The sequence below is a fragment of the Temnothorax nylanderi genome, unplaced genomic scaffold, assembly GCF_030848795.1.
Source record: "Temnothorax nylanderi isolate EJ_2023f unplaced genomic scaffold, tnyl_v1.0 TNYL_tig0130_pilon, whole genome shotgun sequence".
NCBI lineage: Eukaryota > Metazoa > Arthropoda > Insecta > Hymenoptera > Formicidae > Temnothorax > Temnothorax nylanderi.
Window position 1 is genome coordinate 356,257 of NW_027249192.1, and position 23,116 is coordinate 379,372.

Below are 23,116 nucleotides of genomic sequence, written 5' to 3' on the forward strand. Positions count from 1 at the left end.
CCCCCCGCACCCCCCCCGTGGTTGAAAGCGTGGAACTCGCTTTACAACTTAAAGTACATGCTAAGTTGTAAAGCGAAATTATAAAGTACATGCATGGGGAGGGGGGTGCAGGGGAGCAAAATTTCCCCGCCCACGCATGTACTGGGCACACACACACACACACACACACACACACACACACACACACACACACACACACACACACACACACGTGTGTATGCCCTGCTTTATAGAAGTTGTGATTTCCGTTAAAGCAGGGCACACACACACGTGTGTATGCCCTGCTTTATAGAAATTGTGATTTTTGTTAAAGCAGGGCACACACACGTGTGTATATGCCCTGCTTTATAGAAGTTGTGATTTTTACATAGAAGTAGCCTGCGGCGAAGCCCCTTCCCCCGCATAATAAATCTAAACAAAACTCCCAGCGTGAAACCTAACTGCTTGAATGAAGACGCTTGATTATTTGTGTACTGTTTATACACGTTCCCCCGCAAAATAAAACTAAACAAACTCCCAGCGTGATACCTAACTGCATGCTTGAATTAAGACGTTTATTCTGCATGATTGACCAGTCATTCCGCAGAATTGACCAGTCAAAACTTTGACCAAGACATAACGCACGCCACGCAATAATGTTAGGTATAATAGAGTTTAGGTATGTAACATATTGTCAGGATAAGCTATTAGATTTATTAATCCAGCATGGTGTTCTAACATTTACAATTAAATGTAGTGAATGCGGTAATGACATCAATATTGATAAAAAAACATTAATGTACCGATGTAGAAAACGGTACTACGTAAAAAATGAGCACAAAAAACGTATCTCTAAGCAGTGCTGGTACTTGGTTCGTCAGATGCTTCTGGCTGGTCCTCAAAAGTGGATGTCGGAGGATATAATTCTGCGATGACATCAAAGAAGATTTCTATACGTTCCAAGCGGCTATAGGCGCGTTTGAAGAGATATTCGCACAAATATCCAAGGAGGTGATCCTCCCTGGTTCCGTACCTTGGGATATTTCCGCGAACCTCTCTCCAAACACGCTCTATATGCTGCGTATGCGCGCCTGTAGATTTAAAAAATGTATTAGAACAATATACAAATAAACAATAATAATATAGTTAACTATGGCAAAAAGTTCTCACCAGTTTCAGGATCGACGAAGTTGTAGGAGTGGTTTACTGTCAGATGTTGGAAGCCTTCATTGTTCAAACAATTATAAGACTTCCAACAATCTGACACGATGGTAGTACCTGGCAATATCCACTCCTTAATACACGCCAGAAGTGTCTTTTCAGTTCGATCCTGTACTGGCACGATAAAAATCTTCTTTGTGCCTCGCTCATATCCTCCGAAAATCCAGTGACCTGTTATGAGCCGACCACGATTGTATTTTCTTTTTCCAATTTTTGCTTCATCGATTTCTACTGTGCATCCTGGGCCACCAAGTTTCTCACTATGTTTTTCAGCCCAGAACACACAGACCTGCAGAAAGAAATAATATTATATTATTAATATTTTGTTTCATACATTTTACATGTGTGTGTGTGTGTGTGTGTGTGTGTGTGTGTGTGTGTGTGTATTTATGAAAATATATTAAAATATAATTACCTCTCGGCAAAAATTGAACCAGTCAACAATCGTGGTCGGCGATGAAACGCCAGTTTCATCTTGTGTGTCATCTTGACGTGGATGTCTCAACATTAAAAAACAGGCAACAAGTTTGCATATTGTTGCCACGTCAAGATGACTTTTCCCGAACCAAGTACCAGCTTTGCCACTTTTCTTAAAATTGCACTGCTTCGAGACACGTTTCTTGTGCTCATTTTTTACGTAGTACCGTTTTCTACATCGGTACATTAATGTTTCTTTATCAATATTAATATCGCTACCACATTCACTACATTTAATTGTAGCTGTTAGGACACCATGCTCAATTAAAAAATCTATTAACTTATCCTGACTATATGTCAAATGTCCGAATTCTATCAGCCCTAACATTGCGTGGCGACGTGGCGTGCAATTTCGTGGCATCTGACAGTAACAACATTGTCGCGCTTCATTTGTTTTATAAAATACATATTTAAAATTGGCGCAGTTTTGCATGCGCGTGCGGCCACTGAGCATGCGCGTGCGGCCACTGAGCATGCGTATGTGGCCGCAGGGCATGTTCAGTCTTGCTACATGGCGTCGGTATGACAGGAATCATAACCTGATTCCTGTCAACTTTAACGTTTAATATCTCGCGTCGCGGGGCAGAGCGACACTTTTTTCTGCCAGATTTGGTCGTTTTGAGCAAAAACGCGTCGATTAAGCCTAAGTTCATCAAAATCGGAGGTGAGGCCCCTAAACTGTATAATTACCATCAATAATCGTGTCATGTTTGTTTCATCAGATGACCTAAGAAATTGAAAACTGAAAACAAAGTCCTATAACCTCACTTTTTGTCGTAACCTAGCAGAGATCAATGAATATTGCCTCACAGTGACTCGATTACATGTGATCTGTAACTAAAGGGTGAAAAAAAGAGAAAATGAAAGTGTGGATATGATTATCGATGGAAATTATTTCATTTTATAGGAAAATTTAGGCACTAACATTTACTATTCCGCGATCGAAACACACTACGGAAACTCGCGCTGTCACGTAGGTAGGTTAGATAGTTCTGTAAGCGTGGCACAGAGGACCCCATCAACCTGCGTCACATTGGACCCCACTGAACATCGATATTATTTATCGTAAATATTTCAGATACAGAACAATTAAACGTTTTTGTGCGCACATTGGTATTGAACCTAGATCCCGACGAACGTCTTATGAATTTTTTTTAACTGTAGAATCCCTAGAAATCCATACATATCAAAAAGTTATGACAAGTAAAAATTTACTTTGCAAGGCTCCAATTACATATCTGCCTTTAACTAAAGTATATATGCTTATTTCGGCATAATTTTTTGATGGAAGTTATATGTTTTGAAAACGAAAGTTTTCATACCCACCGTCACTATTTTGCAGAACGTTAATACAGAAAACTCGCACTGTCACATTGGACCCCGTGGCTCAAGGGAGCCCACTCTCCCCTACTTGCGCAGTACTATCCAAGTAGAACAAAAAGTCAAGATGATATCAAAATAACGTCATATTGATAGTTTAGTGTGTTAATTTAGTATTTTATTAATTTAATATTTCCAAGATACGTTACGAAAAAGTAGTACTAGCAATCAGTACTGAGTGATCAGTACTCGTAGTATTGACAGTATTATGGCGTTTTCGATTTAGCAACCCAGTTCCAACCTGGGTCAGATTAAATAAAACACAAGTTCGATTAACTCCAACTGTCATGGCGGAAGCGCGAGATGACGATACACGAATCAATCAAGTCACGAGTCAAGGTTAGAAACGTTAAAAGAGGAAAAGAAGGAACGGAAATAAGAATATATGAAAAAATGAGTGAATTGAGGCATTCAGGTAAGTAATCTGTAAATAGCAATATTACGATAAATCTAGTAGCGTTAGCATTCGCGTTTTGTCGGTGTTTCCTGTCGACTTAACCTAATGTAACATTAATATGATGGATTAGCGACATAAACCGCACAAGCTTTGTTATTGCACGTATATAGAAATAGTTGTGAAGAATGGCAGATACTTTATTATATATCGCTGCAGATATTCTGTCAATAAAATCGCAGAAATTATCACTTAAGAGATGTGTGACACACATTTTGCAAAAAATCTATTTTGACATGTTATAACAGTTTTGATGCTAAAAATTATAATAAACTCCAACTATTGATTATTTTTACAGATTATAGTAAGAAGGCAAACATAAAAATAGTTCGGGATGAACATGGAGAAATGATAAAAACAGCCCAAGGTATTTTATGCGAGCAAGTAGATAGAGATGGTAAGTATTTTGTAAAAATATGATATTTAAAAGTGTATGAAATGTAATGCGAATAAGCAGTGTAAATGAAATTAAGGCGAACGTGCAACAGGGATTTAGTTATCTCAGTATATTTTACAAAAGCTCCTCCTGATGAGCAAAGACACAATAAAAGAATGACATAAATAGAAATTCACATATATGGCAAACACATAAAATAATAGCGCATTTGAACTTAAAGTATAAGAATAATAATGTTTACATCCTATAAATAAAAGAATGTTGAGCAGATTACATAAATATTTGCAGTAATTAAGACAAGTAATATGTTCTTTGCGAAACTGTACGTATCGCTATTGTAAATCGCAAACGCGATGATGTCACTATCAAAAGAAATCTTTAAAAGACAACGCACAGAAAGTTGAAGTATGAAATTGAATGATACACAACGCAATGCCGATGCTTATAAAAAATGAATAATCCTTAATATAACGCAAAATAATACTCTAAGGCGGGTAATGCCTTATCTGATCGTCTTTGATTATTGCTATGGAACGCGAGTGACTCGCGTGACGGACTGAACAATGCAGTATCAAATATCAAGGTTATTATAGCGCATCGAAATAAACACTGAATCTCCAAAAGATGAGATTACATAAAGAAGCGCCTCGTGTCATACACAGAGCGGAATTGAAGTAATATATTTAACGCGTGTACGCGTGGTGTAAACCGATACTCGGTTTATCAATCTTACGATCTTTAATGTGACTGTTGGCAGACAGCGTTATCCGATGTATCGGAAGGGCTTAAAGAAACCCGCAATTGCGTGATTCACGCTTATCCGAGAATCGGAATGAGAATAAAGACAAAGTACTTAACATGGTTGTTCACAGCTCAATCTCCACAGGTTTCGTTTATAAGGGATGTAATCCTCTTACGGATCCACGTACTCGTCCTTCTCATCTAAATACGCCTGTACTGCGTCTTTCGTGTTTCGGCAGGAATAATCTCGCTCTCTTTCTCTCCTTTTGCGTGGTACACGCGGCAATTGCACGCATGCAGCGTTCACTCAGGTCGTGATCTCGAGTATTATAACACACGTGGTAACACGTGAAAGAAGCCGGTGCCTCGAAAGTAATTAATGCAATTACGTAGTTTGATATAACACGTTCCGAATTGAATATCTTTACGTTTCTGAGGAATCACGACTTGCAATACTCAATAATACAAACGAACAATCTAGCTGGACTGTATTTTCTCAAGATTAATAGTTTTTCACGACAGATTTGTGCAAGCACGACAATAATCAGCGAATTCAGGGAAAGAACGAACGTGCTTTCGGTACGACGAACCTCAAGCCAATGACGCAGAACTCGGCCCGAGTGACGCCCGACACGTATCGTCGCGTCGCAAGCGCGGACCGGTGAGAACCAAAAGGCGATCGGCAGCGCGCCCCTTGCTTCCGGCGCCGCGGTCGCCGCGTCGCTCTCGCTGTTCCCAGCGAGTCGACACTCTCGATAACGCGCCTAATTTGAACAAAAAGATGGAAAAGAATAATTTAATGCCAATGAGCCATTATTTACTATCAATAATATGAAATTGATCTTCTTTTCAGGAAACACTACCTTAAAATTTCTACAGACAACGAGCAATGCATCATCCTCAGCTGTTGATAATGGTAAGCTATTTATATTTATATACATTCTAGTCAACAGAAAGAATTAGTTACACTGCATCTATGTAAAAATTTTGCACTCAACAATGTGTAATAGTGCAATATAATACCATGTGTAATATATGTAACTGATGCTCTGTGTCAATTAGGATGTTTTATATCAAAATCTTTAAACTGTAGAGAAATTGTACATAGAAATAATCAAATTATTTTATTTTACAAGATCAAATGCCATGTAATACAGCAACAACTACTACGCAAGATAATTGGAGTGAAGGTTTAGGGAGACTACTTGCAGCATGTGAATTAGCATTTTCTTCATCAGATAGTTCTGATGAAGAAATACAATATATATGGTTATTAAAAGACAGAAAAAAACCGCGAATAAAGCACTATATTACCAATGTCGTTGATCAATTAAGTGAGGAAGAGGTATTTGTATATAATTAAAATTTGTTGAAGTCTAATGTAAATGGGGTTCCTCACTAACTTTTGCTCCCGCACAGGGGAGCCACTGTGCCTGGTAGTTAGCGGCGCAAATTTCAAAGGAGCAAAAGAATCATTATTAATTGTGATAATAATGAGTGGCGAAAAATACGCAAATTGGTCGGTGGAAAAATTAAAAAAAGAGCTCCGTTCTCGGGGAGCAAAAGTAACGGGGAAAAAGAAGGATTTACAAGATCGGTAAGGTGAAATGTCATAAAAAATGAGGTTATTAATTCAATTTTAGGTAGACGATGTACTTCAGGACACAAACCCATACAGCACAAAATGTTTTCAAAAAATATTTTTGAATATTTCTATAAAAATATTGCAAGAAATATTTTAAAATGGTTTTAGGAATATTTAAAAAAAGTTAAAAAACCTTTTGTGTTAACATTTTTAAGAATATTTTGAGAATCTTTTAAAAATATTTATAAAAATGTTCTTCTTTATCACCCAGGAAATATTTTCTTAAATATTTGAAATATATTTTTGAAATATTAATTTAAATCAACATATTTATTGTTTTATAATCTTGTTCCAAAATATTTAAAAATATTTTAAATCTATTATTGGTTCTAAAATCTTTTTTCAAATATTTTTGAAATATTATGAAATATTCTTAATTAAAAAATGCATGATAGCGCATCTTTCCGTGCTAGTTTGGAACGACGCTGCTAGGCGGCGCATAATGGTAAGACTAACTCGTAAGTAAATTTCAGTTGAGGGCTAATATAAGCAGGTCTCTGGCGAAGCAAAATCATGACATTCACAAGATAGATATGTATATTTTTCAAATATATAAAAAAAAAGATGTACCTATACTTTACAGATATTAAAAAAATCTTTCAAACATGAAACACAATTATTACTTATTGGGTTAAACATATTTTATTTTTTGAAGTAATATTTCTAAAAGATTTTACAAATATTATTAAATATATTTATTTGCAATCTTATAAAAATATTTTTGAAAATATTTTTCTGACATGATCTGGCGGACATAGAAACATTCAAAAAATATTTTTGTGAATTATTTTAATCTTCCTAAAAAATATTTAAAAAATATTTTAAAAACATTTTGTGCTCTATGGGAAGTGTTGAACAACAGCTGGAATTTTGCATAAGATTCGAGACCGTCGTTCTCGAACATTTCAATACTATAAAACCCAGTACTTTTCTGAGTTCCCACGTCGACTTTAAATATCTTTTCCGTGTAATTTACAACTTCTGCATCATCGGCCCGTACTACTTCACTATTCACAGCATAATTTGGAATGTCGCAGCTGACGGAAATACAGGTTTTACTGACTGTTTCTTCATGTTCTACACGTGGAATTTCTTCCAAAATCTGTATGTCTGCACATCCATGCATCTCCATAATCTCTGCAATATTTATATATATATTATTTATGAATAATGGAATAGAATAAAATTATATAGTGGCACTCACCGCTAATTTTGCTGCTAGTATGATCGTCTCCTGGTCCGTCTAAAACTCCGGTCCCCTGTTTACTAGCTGCATTATGTAAAGCGTCTTCTGCATCTTTTTGTCCATTTGTCTCTGTATCATCTATCACTTTCCTTGTGTTAACCTCGACCGTTTTATTGCTGTCTTTTAGTTTTTCTTCTGTAATTGAAGGAAGACTGTGTTACAGCATGTATTCAAATTGCAGAAGTGAATACATGCTGTAACACAGTCTTCCTTCAATTCCATGTAGTTTCTATCTACAGTGCCTTCTGTTTCTCCAAATAACATTTTTCTTATATCAGAAGCTTTCATTCGCTTGGTAAATATAGAAGGTACTGCATGAGGTTTCAAAAAAAATTTTTTTAAGCGTTAACCCTGTAAAAATAATTAAATAATATAATTGTATTTTTATAGTGTGGTATAAGATAAAAGTTTACTCATTTGTGCGACTTACCCGTATATTTGTTTGTTTTAAAGAAATCATCTTCCTTAAAATGTGCAGAACATAATCTCATTGCACTTGTAACTTTAAAGTCCGAGTGCCGATGTGGGGGTAGTGCATTCTCCCAAAGTTTTCTTTTCTCCTTATCCTTCGGAAATCTGTGCACTCCTTTATTCGTGCAGTTATCCGCACAACACACTATCATTTCTGTTCTAGATTGAAGAACCGCTATCAATAAACACGGCAACACGCACAATCAAACTTGCACAAGCCGCACAGTGACATATATCCAAACGTCAATATATAGGTTATTATGTCTAATATATTTCAGTTAATATTTCAGTTAATTCATTCATTTCAGTTAATATTTCAGTTATTTCAGTTAATGAATGCGAACAAACATTATCGATTGACATACAGTGATAATATTTTTATTACAATACTGATTTTTGTCATATGTTAACAATTGGTGTTTGAAACTCGCGCGGAATACTACCAATTTTGATATGGTGCTGCACTCTATGCTAGCTTTCACTGAGGAACCCCATTACTTATTATTTCATGAAAAGTTTTAGTTTGAAGCCCATTTCAGATTATCACGAGAAACATGTGAACATATTATTTATTTATTTGAAAGAAGTGAGTATTATCCTAAGAATCTTCATGGAAGGAAGAAGAAAACACCAAAAGAACATATTTTAGTTTTCTTATGGTACATTACATTTCTTATGTATTTGTATATTATAAATACATAAAATCTTAAACAATACTGTGTAATAAATCACTTTGTCATGTATAGGTTTGCAGCAAATAAAACAACAATAAGGAGTGTAGCAGAGCGCTTTGACCCAATCAGCAGACAATGTTTTTTAAATGTGTTTTTAATATTTATTTTTTATTAATTATACATTTGTACAATTCATTGTAAAAATAATATTTATTTAATGTTTATTAAATATTTATTTCACATTGATTATTTATTTGAAGTAATAATTTAGAAAAAATATTTATTAAACGTTTATTTAACGTTTAGGGGAGACCGGGGCTAAGCCGACACTATTTTTTCAAAGGCAATTTTTAATATTTAATTAAAATTTTTAGGCAAATTCAATGGTACATATTTAAAGAGTGTTTCTTCAGGTACAAAATTGATTCAGGAAGTTTTGCTGTACGTCGATTTGTTTTGCCGCCAGGAAAGGAAAAGTGACGCAAAGACAAATTTTCGAATTGAAAAATGCCGGGGCAAACTCGACACCCCGCCGGGGCAAACTCAACACTTTGTCTGATCGACACAATTTGATCTGGAACTTATTTTTTACTGTCTGAAAATGAAAATACATTGTTTATTGTGTATTTAAAAAGTACAAAAATTCGGAATAAAGTAGCTAGAACAATCATTTAAAATAATGAGAACAAAAATTGTTGAACTTTCAATTATCTTCATCTAAACTCATGTCTGAAAAACAATTAATGCAGGTAAACTCGCGATCGGACGTGCGCATACATTTGTCATGAGCCATACGGCTGCATGACAAGCATCGTTTGTTACTGGGAGCCGACGAAACGGCGTGGTGTTGACTTTGCCCCGGACGTCGTTTTTCACTTTTGTAAAATACTCATTTATTTGCAATAATGATTTTAAAAAATATTTATTTAATATTTATTCGACATTATTTTAATTCTTCGAGTGGGTGTCGGCCACCCAGACAAAAATTCAGGCCCGATATTTTTAAGATAGGCTTTAATAATCAATGTCCCTCCACCTAGGATCCCTATGTTTGAGTCCTTCTCTCGAAGATGCGTACAGAAAGGCTTTAAGCCATGTCAGTTATGTTTGATAAACATTCGAAAGTTATTATAGATTGTGACCACCCGGGATGTGACCTCGATCGGTGTATATTTCTTATCGCGACCAAAAATTACAACATTTTTGTTCATCAAGCACATTTCGGGTTCTGCATATTTTATTTGAAACACCCTTTTAAGATGTTTCATGAATTTTTACGTGCACATAATTAAATTGGAAATATGAGACTGAATCCATCTGGGTGCCGACCATCCAGTGTGGTCAAGGCGTATTAAAAAAAGAGGTGTGGCCTCGGGAGGGTTAATATTTATTTTACATTAATTATTTATTTGCAATAATGAATTGAAAAAAACATTTATTTAACATTTATTCGACATTATTTTAATATTTATTTTACATTAACTATTTATTTGCCATAATGATTTGAAAAAACATTTATTTAACATTTATTCGACATTAATTTAATATTCATTTCACATTAATTATTTATTTGCAATAATGATTTAAAACAACGTTTATTTAACATTTATTCGACAGTAATGTAATATTTATTTTACATTAATTATTTATTTGCAATAATGATTTAAAGAAACATTTACTTAACATTTATTTAATATTAATTTAATATTTACTTCAAATATTATTTTATATTAATTATTTCATTATAAGAGATGTTTTATTATTTTTCTGTTGTCGTTTTGCTCTATAAATGCCGTTTCGTGGCAAATTTCCGCGTCACGTATCTATGTATATAAAGCTGATACATATATTATATATGTATGTGTGTGTTCAGATATTGCGCTCGAATTCCTTCGCGTTTTGCAAACGCCCGATCGTTTCATTCAGATGGCGCGACGCGTGAGTCGCCACTTTCAAAGCGCCCCCACCTCCTTCCTCGCTCTCGTTCAGTGTCATGGCCGCTCTTGCTGCGTTTCTTCGGACGAGACGAGTACGTTTTCCTTCTTTCGTAACTGATTGAGCTAAGCGGCACGTATTCTGGAGACCAACCGAGCGAGATTCGACTTCCCAAGAAGAGCTCACCGCCAGGAAAAGAAGAGCTGCGGCAGCTCGCATCCGAGAGGGAGGATTGAGGCGAGGAGTCCGGTCCAGCGAGCAGGGCCCTTCCGATATTCTCATTTGGGACGCCATATTGGAAGATCGACATTGATCGTAGTAGTACAAGGGGCTCTGCAAGGTTAATTCTCGTCTTGAGATCTTGGAATTGCTCTCATTTTTGTGGCTCTGGTTTATATTCTAGCCCTAGAATTGATCTCGTAGACAAATGCAAAGGCCCCCCTCTCTTTTCTTTTCTTTTCTTTTTTTTCTTTTCTTACTTTGATTTTAATCAGTAATCCAGACTCCTTAATTCCATCCTGTAAGATCTGGTTAATTCTCGTCTTGAGATCTTGGAATTGCTCTCATTCTTGTGGCTCTGGTTTATATTCTAGCCCTAATGTAATTTTAATATATGCATTACAATTTTACACTGTCAAATAATAAATAATATCGTTTGAGAGAGAGAGAGAGAGAGAGATAATAATAACAACAGTATAGATAATAGTAACAATTTTATTACTTGACTTATTTCATTCTATTTTTGACAACTCGTATATACATTAATTGTGGCTAAGGTCTATACTATGTCATAGTGTAGATCTTAGCTATACATTTCTGGCAAGTCAGTCCAAAGTATGCGGCTTTGTTCTCTATCCTTTTTATCTGTAGCAATTTTATTCCTTTTTATTTTTTAATTATTTTTTATGTATTATTTCTTATGTATCAGGTTTCTGAAGAAGACTAACAAGGGAACCTCGCGAACTGGAAAATTCTGATTTTAATCAAACTTTGCACACATGTAGGGGGAATAAAAAGATGAATTTAGATATTTTTTGTAGCTGCCCAAAAACGGTTTTAAGGGGTGAAATCACTCCTTATATATAGAGCGGTTTTTACTTGTCTCGATATATCTCGAAAAATATTTGAGATATCAAAAAATGTTTCTTATAAAAGTTTTATAGTAATATCTCCTCTATTCAACAACATTAATAAAATTTTGAAAAAAATTTTTTTTTCTAATTTTTAATTAAAATTTTGTTTAAAAAATTATTTTTTAAAAATATTATTAATGTTGTTGAATAGAGGAGATATTACTATAAAACTTTTATAAGAAACATTTTTTGATATCTCAAATATTTTTCGAGATATATCGAGAAAAGTAAAAACCGCTCTATACAGGGTGTATCAGAATGTTTGGTACTTTTTTCATATTTAGATAGAGCGAGCCAAACTGAGTCGAAAAGTCATGTACCATTTTGCAATTTTCGCAATAGTTGATGAGTTATTAATGATTAAAAATCGCCGTATTGGCCCGGCCCACCGCCAAATCCAAGCGCGCGGCGAGATGCGGCCGCCCCGCGGTCGGCGCGCGGGCAGTTGTTTACTTCAAGCGGCACGAGCGGCGCGTAACGCCGGGCCCCCGTCCTGAGCGATGATAGTTTCTCGCCTTTTTTAAATAGAAATAAAATTTTCTAACAACATAGAAAAATTTTTTGTGCGTACTTATGTACATACGTGTGTACATGCATACACAGTAAAATATCAATTGTACTGCTTAAAAAAGCGATTACTCAATTTACTTTTTTTCTGTTAGTAAGTAACGGTTGTCTTTAAGAAAGAATATTTTCTTGATAATCAAAATGACACGGATTTTTTGCATCATGCATATGTCACGGTTTTGAGCAAATTGTAATCCATGCTCATGAACTTGGTCGTTGGCAAATCGGGGTTTTACTATTGGTACATGCAATATTGTGACGGTGTCAAATCGTGCTTTGTTATAATCCTCGCCGATGTGTTGACCTACGACATGCCTCTTCTTGCAAGACCTTTCATATCATTGTGTGTCGTGTCGACAAGATCGTCAAGTCTTCTCGCAGAGAGTATTCATTATGTACATGGCTTTGTATTCCACGGTTTTCAGACCGAATGGTGAGTTTCCTAAGGGATCTTTTTAATATCTCAACATTATTTGAACAAATTTACAGATATGGATCAATTGATCTATGTTTCTGATACTTTGAATCAGTAAACTCACCATACGGTACGGAGAACGTGTAACTTAACTTGTGTAACTACCGCTGAAGATGGCTCAAAGCTGAGCCGAAACGTACGGATCGATGTAATGTATCAAAACGACGAATAAATCAGTTATTTCTGATATTACGTAATATAGCGTACGCACTGTGATCTGCGTCTGACCCTCATAGCCTTGACTTCTCCTATCAAAATAATTAGCAAATCGAATTTTTGTTTTAATTTTATATTCTTAACTGAAGAACTGAATAATTAGAATTTAGAATATTATTTATTTTAAGTAATATTATCAAGAAAACATTTTTTGTAAAGATCATCGTTACTTAAAGGAAGAGAAAATTGAGTAATTGGTTTTTTTAGCACTAGAATAATATTTTTTTGCGTGTGCGTATACGGCACGCCGTTTTGCTATTTAATATCATCATAAAAATTCTACCAAATTAAATTGATACTCAAAGAAAAGAAATTATTATTATGTCTAGATACTTATAATTCATCGAATTATTATTAAGCTATAATTGAAAATTCAGAATTAAAATTATGTCTAGACAAAATATTAATCCTGAATTTATTTTACGTTATGACATAAAAATTTTTCGGGAATTAAAATTATGTACATAATTGTAATTCACGAATTTTACTTATGTACACAATTTTAATTCTTAAATTTTTATTACGTACATAATTGTAATTCTCGAATTACTCTTTTTCTTTTAGTAAGTAACGGTTATCTTTAACAAAGAATATTTTCTTGATAATAATCTTAAAATGTACTTATCACAAATTTTAGAAAAAGTCTTTGTCATGTACTTTGTCATGTACTTTGTATGAAAAAAGAATTTATACTCCTTCAAAGAACATTATAAAATATTATCAAAGAAAAGTCAAAATAATAAGTAAATCGAATTTTTGTTTTAATTTTATATTCTTAATTGAAGAATTAAACAATTAGATGCCTCTTCTTGCAAGACCTTTCATATCATTGTGTGTCGTGTCGACAAGATCGTCAAGTCTTCTCGCAGAGAGTATTCATTATGTACATGGCTCTGTATTCCACGTTTTTCAGACCGAATGGTGAGTTTCCTAAGAGATCTTTTTAATATCTCAACATTAATTGAACAAATTTACAGATATGGATCAATTGGTCTATGTTTCTGATACTTTGAATCAGTAAACTCACCATACGGTACGGAGAACGTGTAACTTAACTTCTGTAACTACCGCTGAAGATGGCTCAAAGCTGAGCCGAAACGTACGGATCGATGTAATGTATCAAAACGACGAATAAATCAGTTATTTCTGATATTACGCACTGTGATCTGCGTCTGACCGTCATAGCCTTGACTTCTCCTATTTTAATCTCGAGGGTCCTCATATTACTTTATTTATTATTTTGACTTTTCTTTAATAAAATTTTATTATGTTCTTTGAAAGAGTATAAATTCTTCTTTCGAGTACATGATAAAGACTCTTTCTAAAATTTGTACATTTTAAGACTATTATCAAGAAAATATTCTTTCTTATAGACAACCGTTACTTACTAACAGAAAAAAAGTAAATTGAGTAATCGCTTTTTTAAGCAGTACAATTGATATTTTACTGTGTATGCATGTACACACGTATGTACATAAGTACGCACAAAAAATTTTTCTATGTTGTTAGAAAATTTTATTTCTATTTAAAAAAGGCGAGAAACTATCATCGCTCAGGACGGGGGCCCGGTGTTACGCGCCGCTCGTGCCGCTTGAAGTAAACAACTGCCCGCGCGCCGACCGCGGGGCGGCCGCATCTCGCCGCGCGCTTGGATTTGGCGGTGGGCCGGGCCAATACGGCGATTTTTAATCATTAATAACTCATCAACTATTGCGAAAATTGCAAAATGGTACATGACTTTTCGACTCAGTTTGGCTCGCTCTATCTAAATATGAAAAAAGTACCAAACATTCTGATACACCCTGTATATGAGGAGTGATTTCACCCCTTAAAACCGTTTTTGGGCAGCTACAAAAAATATCTAAATTCATCTTTTTATTCCCCCTACATGTGTGCAAAGTTTGATTAAAATCAGAATTTTCCAGTTTGCGAGGTTCCCTTGTAAGTATATAAAGTCAAAACGTAAAACGTTAATTGTATTTAAAATTTGTTTAATTAAACGAGATTTTGTTTTTAAATTTAAGTTAATGACCTTTTTATAACTCGAAAATCAGCCAGCCTTCCTTCCTATAGTTTATTTTGTGCTGTTAGTTTTTTTAATTTAGTTATATTTTTTTCCATTAACACATTTGTTATAGTGATTGTGCAGTAGAAAATCTGAAAAAATAAATGTTTTTAAAGAGTAAAGATAGTATATATTTTGAAATCTATGTATTTTATGTAAACATAACATTTAAATTTATTTGCAGTTTATTTTAGAACATGCCAAAAAACACCGTTTCATAAGCTTTCCAAGAAAGTTAAAAGGCAGAAAGCGAATGTTGAAGTTGTAGAAGAACTTAATTCAACAGATTCTTTAATTGAATTCGATCAATCGCATATTCAGCAAGCACATGCTTCCGTTAAAAGCCAAAGTTCCGTAATACCAGATTTTCTTCATAATCAAAAAGAATCTGAACTTTCTCATTATTCTTAACTTTTTCATCATTCTGAACTTCCTCACCATTCTGAATTTTCTAATAATTCTGATCATTTTGAGTACTCTGAACACTTTGATTTCGAGAATAACGATAATTATAGAGATATATTTAACATTAACAGACACACCGGCAACAATAACGAGGCTCATTCAGATGACAACGATGATAACTCTGAAAACTGCGAGAATAGTGATGAGAACAATGAGAACCAAAAGAACGATGAGGAAAAAAATCTCCCATAAAGATATTTTACATGGGATATACTGTCCAGCTCTTGTTCATTTACGTAAGGTTAACATTTTCGGGTTTATCTACATGGGATTTCGGAGAGTAAAAAGTGACGCGTGACAAATATATAAAGATAAATATATTACATATAAAAGAAAAAATATATAAATATATATAAATATCTATATATAAATAATATATAGATATTTGTATAGAAATATATTCAAATAAAATAATGAGAAAAATAAAATTTTAACATTTATTTTTTCAATTTTAATAAAGTACTTTGTTGTTTTAAAGCCTATCAATGAGCACACAATTAAGTTTATAAATAAAAAATGTTTCTTAACGTTTATAAAACGTTTATTTTAGATTTGAAAAATAATTGTTTCACATTTGAAAGGTTGTTTAAATGTTTGAAAAACATCTTACGTTTGAAAAATGTTCTTTTAATACGAATACTAAGATTTTTATACAACTAATAATATAAATATATAAAAAAACAATTTTTAAGATGTTGTTTTTCAAATATTTAAAAAAAATTTTTTAAATGTGAAAGAAATATTTATTCAAATCTTAAATTAACGTTTTTTAAACGTTAAAAAAACATTTTAGAACACGTTAAAATAGATGTTTTTGTAACATAAAAAAAACATTTTCTCAAACGTTAAAATAAACATTTTCAAACATTAAAAAAATGTCTTTTTAAACGTTAAAATAAACGTTTTTTTAACATTAAAAAACCCTTTCTTAAACGTTAAAATAAACGTTTTTAAACACTAAAAAAATGTCTTTTTAAACGTTAAAATAAACATTTTTTAAACATTATAAAAACATTTTTCTTAAACGTTAAAATAAACGTTTTTAAACATTAAAAAAATATTTTTTTAAATGTAAAAATAAATGTTTTTTTAATAAAAAAAAGGTCTGTTAACTCATTATTTTTAACATTTTTAAAAATGTTTTCAAAAATGTTTTCCAAATGTTTTTAAAAATATTTTTAAACATTTCTTTGCTGATTGGGGATATGCAAATTGCTACAGTACATTTTGTAATAAAAAGAGTTGTAAACTTTTTAATTAACTTAGCTCCAAATATAATCCGATTTCCTGCTACAAGACAAGAACGTGAAGAAAATGCACGAGAATTTCGAAATATATGTGAAATTAATGGAATTATAGGGTGTATAGATGGCACATATATCCCGATTCGAACGCCTGCAAAAAAAATTCGTCATACATATGTTAATAGACACGACGAAACTGCTCTCACTCTACAAGGTATATGTGATGCAAAAGGACGATTTATAGATGCCTTTACTGGAGTAAGTAGTAAAATACATGATGCTCGCGTATATGATATGTCGTTCATTAAGGATAAAATATGTACAATGGGTGATGAATATCATATCATTGGTGATGCAGCGTATCCAATATCTGTAAATTTATTGACACCTTACAATGGGCATTTGACACCAGTGCAAGCTAATTTTAATCATAATTTTTGTCGTGCGCGAGTTAGGATTGAGAATACATTTGGGCTCTTAAAAGGCAGGTTTCGACAATTGACGAGACTAGATATGTGGTCTGTGATATCTATGGCTAAGTTCATTATATCTTGCTGCGTGTTGCACAATTTGTGTATAGACAGAAATGATGTACTCGATTATTATGATCACGAAGAAGTATTATTTCCAATTGAGCAATGTATTGATAATGTTAACAGAACAAGATTGTTAGGACAGATGAAACGTGATCGTCTAGCACTTGATTTGATTTAAATTTGTGTTTTAATGTGCATGCATTCGTATTAGAACCATTAAGACATTGCAATCTATATAAAATACTCAGATCAGTGTTAATCTATTTCCATTCTCTGTCAGAGCAACAATTTAAATGTTCGATAAGAGACATTAAATATAATATACTTGTACATCATAAGTGTTGATTACGTTGCTGATTTCTTGAATAATCACAGTCATGATATACTTACGAATGTACGACATGATGTATTTGACTATATAATAACGTTAACGATTTAGCGATCTGATCTGTGGATGGAAATAAGAAACTCTGATTCATTCAGTCTGACTCAGGTTCGGGTTGAATCGCTAAATGGAAAACGCTCTATATTTTCGATGTTACAATACCTAGAGCATAGGAAGTGCATAAACGCCGATCTGTATATATTTTAAACATAATTACTTTGGTAAGTTTATTATTGCGTTACATGTATTTAATTTTTGTTATAATATTATATAATATTATATAATTACTGACGATGGTAATAAAATAATTGTTTCACCAGCATATTTCTTATTTTATTTATCACAACTTCATCACATATATATAATGTATATCCCATATACTTTCATATACATTTCTTAAATATTGTGGTAAAATAAACTTAATGTATTAATATTTTTGTTATACTTCAGTCTTATTTTATGTAATAGTTAAAAAAAGGTAACTTGGAAAAACTAAACACGTTGTAACTATTACACGTTGTAAGAACTAAAATAAAATATTCTTATATCAACATATTCTTACATATCAATACTTTGTCTTTGGTCAGTTTTTGAACTCTTAAAATTTATAAACTGCAAACTAAAAAACATTTGTGAAATAGTCAACATTTCTATTAATCTTATATCTATGTAAAAAATATTTTTCTTGAATATATTTCTTGATTATACATACTGAAATATCTTTAAAAACGTAGTATTTACTTATTTTTAGACAATAAATCTCGGAGAACCTGTAGTTTTTCTTGGTGTCGACGTTCTCTTTCTGCTTCTTTTTTCTCATTCATATTTTGTAATAATACGAGCATGTTTTGAGACTTCTGTATTTTTCCTCCTTCTTCTTTGCCACTGGGGGAACTTAACTTTTTCTTTTTTATGGTGTGTTGTCCTATACCAAAACAGACCTCGGGTTTGATGTTATCATCGATGCTGCTTATCAAATCGAATTCACCTTCAAAATCTATGTCAGCTTTCTCACTTCCTGATATTCTGTTCCTCTTCTTTGCAACATTTCTTTTTTTAAGCATATTTTTGTATTTATTCTCACACTGTGTCGGCGAATATAAAATGCTGCATTTTGTTGTAATCTTATTACTAATAAATTCCCACATTTGTTTCTTATTTTTGAATTTGGCGAATGGACCAACTTGTCCCACATTTTCGTAATATAATTGTAGCAATTCCTTGCAGTCACCATCTGACCATATATTTGACTTGTTTTCTTTAGTTTCCTCATTGCGAAATGATGCCGTACTACATGGCATCGAATCTTAAAAATAAAATTAATTGATTAATTTTCTGTACAATTTCTGTAGAGTTTAAAGATTTTCAAATAAAACATGTACAAAACTAGTTTACCATTATCAACAGCTGAGGATGATGCATTGCTCGTTGTCTGTAGAAATTTTAAAGTAGTGTTTCCTGAGAAGAAGATCAATTTCATATCATTGATAGTAAATAATGGCTCATTGGCATTAAATTATTCTTTTCCATCTTTTAAATATTATATTTTTACAAAATACTTACCATCTCTATCTACTTGCTCGCATAAAATACCTTGGGCTGTTTTTATCATTTCTCCATGTTCATCCCGAACTATTTTTATGTTTGCCTTCTTACTATAATCTGTAAAAATAATCAATAGTTGGAGTTTATTATAATTTTTAGCATCAAAACTGTTATAACATGTCAAAATAGATTTTTTGCAAAATGTGTGTCACACATCTCTTAAGTGATAATTTCTGCGATTTTATTGACAGAATATCTGCAGCGATATATAATAAAGTATCTGCCATTCTTCACAACTATTTCTATATACGTGCAATAACAAAGCTTGTGCGGTTTATGTCGCTAATCCATCATATTAATCCCAGATAACAATTCGTGCGGGGTCATATTACCTTCACGGCGTGATTATCACACCGTGCATGCACGAACGCATCATGCTCGCTTCACGAAGTGATTTTGGCATACGTGCGCGTATAGAAGGTCGCACTATGCCATCACTTGTGATTACACGTGTGATGGTACAGTGATTACGCACACATGATGGCATAGTGATTACACACACGTGATGGCATAGTGAACACACACATGATGACATAGTGCGATCTTTTACAATTAATATATAATTGATGATGAATTATAATATTGATCGTAAAAGATCGCACTACATATAAAAATAATATTTAAATATCAGATAAATGGCAAAAACGTTACAAATTCTGGTACGTATGCCAAAATCACTTCGTGAAGCGAGCATGATGCGTTCGTGCATGCACGGTGTGATAATCACGCCGTGAATGTAACATGACCTCGCACGAATTGTTATTTGGATAGGTATAATATATTATAATTTATAATATCCGCGCGCGATTTATTATAATATTTAAATTTAATAACAAAATGCCCGCATAGCGATTAAAATAGCAATTTAATTTTTATTTATAGCAATTTTTTTTTCTCTCTTTCTCTCTCTCCCTCTCCCTCCATCTCCCCCTCTCTCCCCCTCTCTTCCTCTCTCTCTCTCTCTCTCTCTCTCTCTCTCTCTCTCTCTCTCTCTCTCTCTCTCTCTCTCTCTCTCTCTCTCTCTCTCTCTCTCTCTCTCTCTCTCTCTCTCTCTCTCCCTCTCTCTCTCTCTCTCTCTCTCTCTCTCTCCCTCTCTCTCTCTCCCTCTCTCTCCCTCTCTCTCTCTCTCTCTCTCTCTCTTTCTCCCTCTCTCTCTCTCCTTCTACCCCTACTTCATGTATAATTCTTTGAAATTCAATCAATTATTTCCCAAAAAATTGGAAAAATTATAAAAACCGGTTTCCAAAAAGATCAGTAACAAAAACTATACACATCATGGCGCTCCCCGGAAAATTCTACCCCTACTTCATATACAATTCTTTAAGATTCGGTCAATTAATTCCCGAAAAATTGAAAAAATTTCGGTACCGGCTTCCAAAAAGATCGGTAACGAAAAATTATACACTTTATAGCACTCCCCGGAAAATTCTACCCCTGTTTAAAAAACGCGAATGCTAACGCTACTAGATTTATCGTAATATTGCTATTTACAGATTACTTACCTGAATGCCTCAATTCACTCATTTTTTCATATATTCTTATTTCCGTTCCTTCTTTTCCTCTTTTAACGTTTCTAACCTTGACTCGTGACTTGATTGATTCGTGTATCGTCATCTCGCGCTTCCGCCATGACAGTTGGAGTTAATCGAACTTGTGTTTTATTTAATCTGACCCAGGTTGGAACTGGGTTGCTAAATCGAAAACGCCATTAGTATGTTAATACTCATGAATATTGCAGAATGGTCAGTACTGTGCCTATTAGTTCTTACAGTACTGGCAGTACTATCATCTATCATGATAGTACTCCGAATATTAATCTGATAAAGTACTGACCACTTCAATACTTTGAAGTACTAATGAGTATTATTGCTTGTAGTACTGCCAGTACTGTAAGCACTGACAGACACAGTACTGACCATTTTGCAGTATTCATGAGTATTAACATACTAATACTCTCAATACTACGAGTACTGATCACTCAGTACTGAGTACTGATTGCTAGTACTACTTTTTCGTAAGGGCCTCGCCACTTCCTTGCTCACGAGAAGATCGTTGTAACGTGTAAATAAGGAGAGCATTAAATATATATTATATTTACTTCGAGCGTGATTATTCAGTTCCTATCCAGTAAAAGACTTAACAAAAACTAAGCCAACCAACCCTTACGAAAAAGTAGTACTAGCAATCAGTACTCAGTACTGAGTGATCAGTACTCGTAGTATTGAGAGTATTAGTATGTTAATACTCATAAATACTGCAGAATGGTCAGTACTGTGTCTGTCAGTGCTTACAGTACTGCCAGTACTACAAGCAATAATACTCATTAGTACTTCAAAGTATTGAAGTGGTCAGTACTTTATTAGATTAATATTCGGAGTACTATCATGATAGTACTGCCAGTACTGTAAGAACTAACAGGCACAGTACTGACCATTCTGCAATATTCTTGAGTATTAACATACTAATACCCAATCAGCAGACAATGTTTTTTAAATGTGTTTTTAATATTTATTTTTTATTAATTATACATTTGTACAATTTATTGTAAAAATAATATTTATTTAATGTTTATTAAATATTTATTTCACATTGATTATTTATTTGAAGTAATAATTTAGAAAAAATATTTATTAAACGTTTATTTAATATTTGTTTTACATTAGTAAGTTATTTGCAATAATAAGTTAAAAAAACATTTATTTAACATTTATTCGACATTAATTTAATATTTATTTTATATTAATTATTCATTTGCAATAATGATTTAAAAAAACATTTATTTAATATTTATTCGACATTAATTTAATATTTATGTTACATTAATTATTTATTTGCAATAATGATTTTAAAAAACGTTTATTTAACATTTATTCGGTATTAATTTAATATTTATTTTACATTACTTATTTATTTGCAATAATAACTTAAAAAAACATTTGTATAATATTTATTCGACATTAAGGTAGTCGTCTCGCTACGTGCTAGTCATGTGACTGTTTGTAGGTTTTCACGTTCAGAAATATATTTCAGGCAATTTTTGCTAAGGGAAAAATAATTTTATGAATTATGGTGTAAAATTTCATACGTGACAAAGTATGTTACTTTTTCCAAATTCTGTGATTTTTCTTATTTGACTCCGTTTTGATCAGCTGATCATGCGAGTCGTCGAGAAAGGTTACAAGTGAGAAAAATACTTGGCAACGTCGCATTTTACGTCAATTACTGAGAAAGGGTTTCAAAACGTATGACAGGGGTGTCAATCACTATCCAATTCGGCTAAGAAAGACGAGCCCCATAACCTGCAACTACAGTGATTAGCCAGCGGCGTTGCCAAGTCTTCCCAACCTAACCTCGACCAAAAAATGTCTGCTCGATTACCGCATTTTCACTAAAATAAACTAAAAAATTAGCAGCGAAATCTCCGGTAAACTATATATTTTATGGTTGCATCGGATTCTTCGAAATCTAATGTACAAAAAGCAATGTTTTTTCTCACTTCATCTAATCGAAAAATGCGAAAATATGTGATTGAAACCGTGATAGAGCCTTCTTTTTCTGGCCGTCTGTATGAAGTAATGCAAAATTTGTGATTTTCGAGATCGATTTTCTAGAGTAAATAGTCGGTAAGGAGCCACAGAAAAAATCGACTGCAAAGCTGATCATATAATTTGATATAAAATCCGAAATCGAAAACTTTATCTAATACATGCCCTGACGAGACGACTACCTTAATTTAATATTTATTTTACATTACTCATTTATTTGCAATAATGATTTAAAAAAATATTTATTTAATATTTATTCG

The 23,116-nt window shown here is 33.1% G+C and overlaps 2 protein-coding genes and 2 long non-coding RNA genes across 7 annotated transcripts in view; 2 read left to right on the top strand and 2 right to left on the bottom strand.

Moving 5' to 3' along the window:
- The window catches only part of LOC139776839 (probable ATP-dependent RNA helicase DHX37), a 50,155-nt gene extending 27,873 nt beyond the window's left edge, over positions 1–22,282 (bottom strand). For all 4 annotated transcript variants that reach the window (XR_011719205.1, XR_011719204.1, XR_011719206.1 and 1 more), the window contains exon 1: positions 22,268–22,282. The gene's annotated coding sequence lies outside the window, so the exon portion shown is untranslated. The remainder of the gene's footprint in view (positions 1–22,267) is intronic.
- Positions 2,210–6,588, top strand: LOC139776849 (uncharacterized). Its single transcript, XR_011719211.1, has 5 exons — positions 2,210–2,341; positions 3,284–3,472; positions 3,810–5,565; positions 5,786–5,994; positions 6,069–6,588. It is a non-coding gene; the product is annotated as an uncharacterized lncRNA (long non-coding RNA).
- On the top strand, positions 16,747–18,014 carry LOC139776853 (putative nuclease HARBI1). The gene has a single exon (XM_071713838.1). The coding sequence runs from the start codon at positions 16,747–16,749 to the stop codon at positions 17,497–17,499; it is 753 nt and encodes a 250-aa protein (XP_071569939.1). The 3' UTR covers positions 17,500–18,014.
- Positions 18,015–19,759, bottom strand: LOC139776850 (uncharacterized). Its single transcript, XR_011719212.1, has 3 exons — positions 19,270–19,759; positions 19,102–19,164; positions 18,015–19,012 (listed from the first exon to the last, which is right to left on the bottom strand). It is a non-coding gene; the product is annotated as an uncharacterized lncRNA (long non-coding RNA).
- Positions 22,283–23,116: the final 834 nt, after the last annotated feature.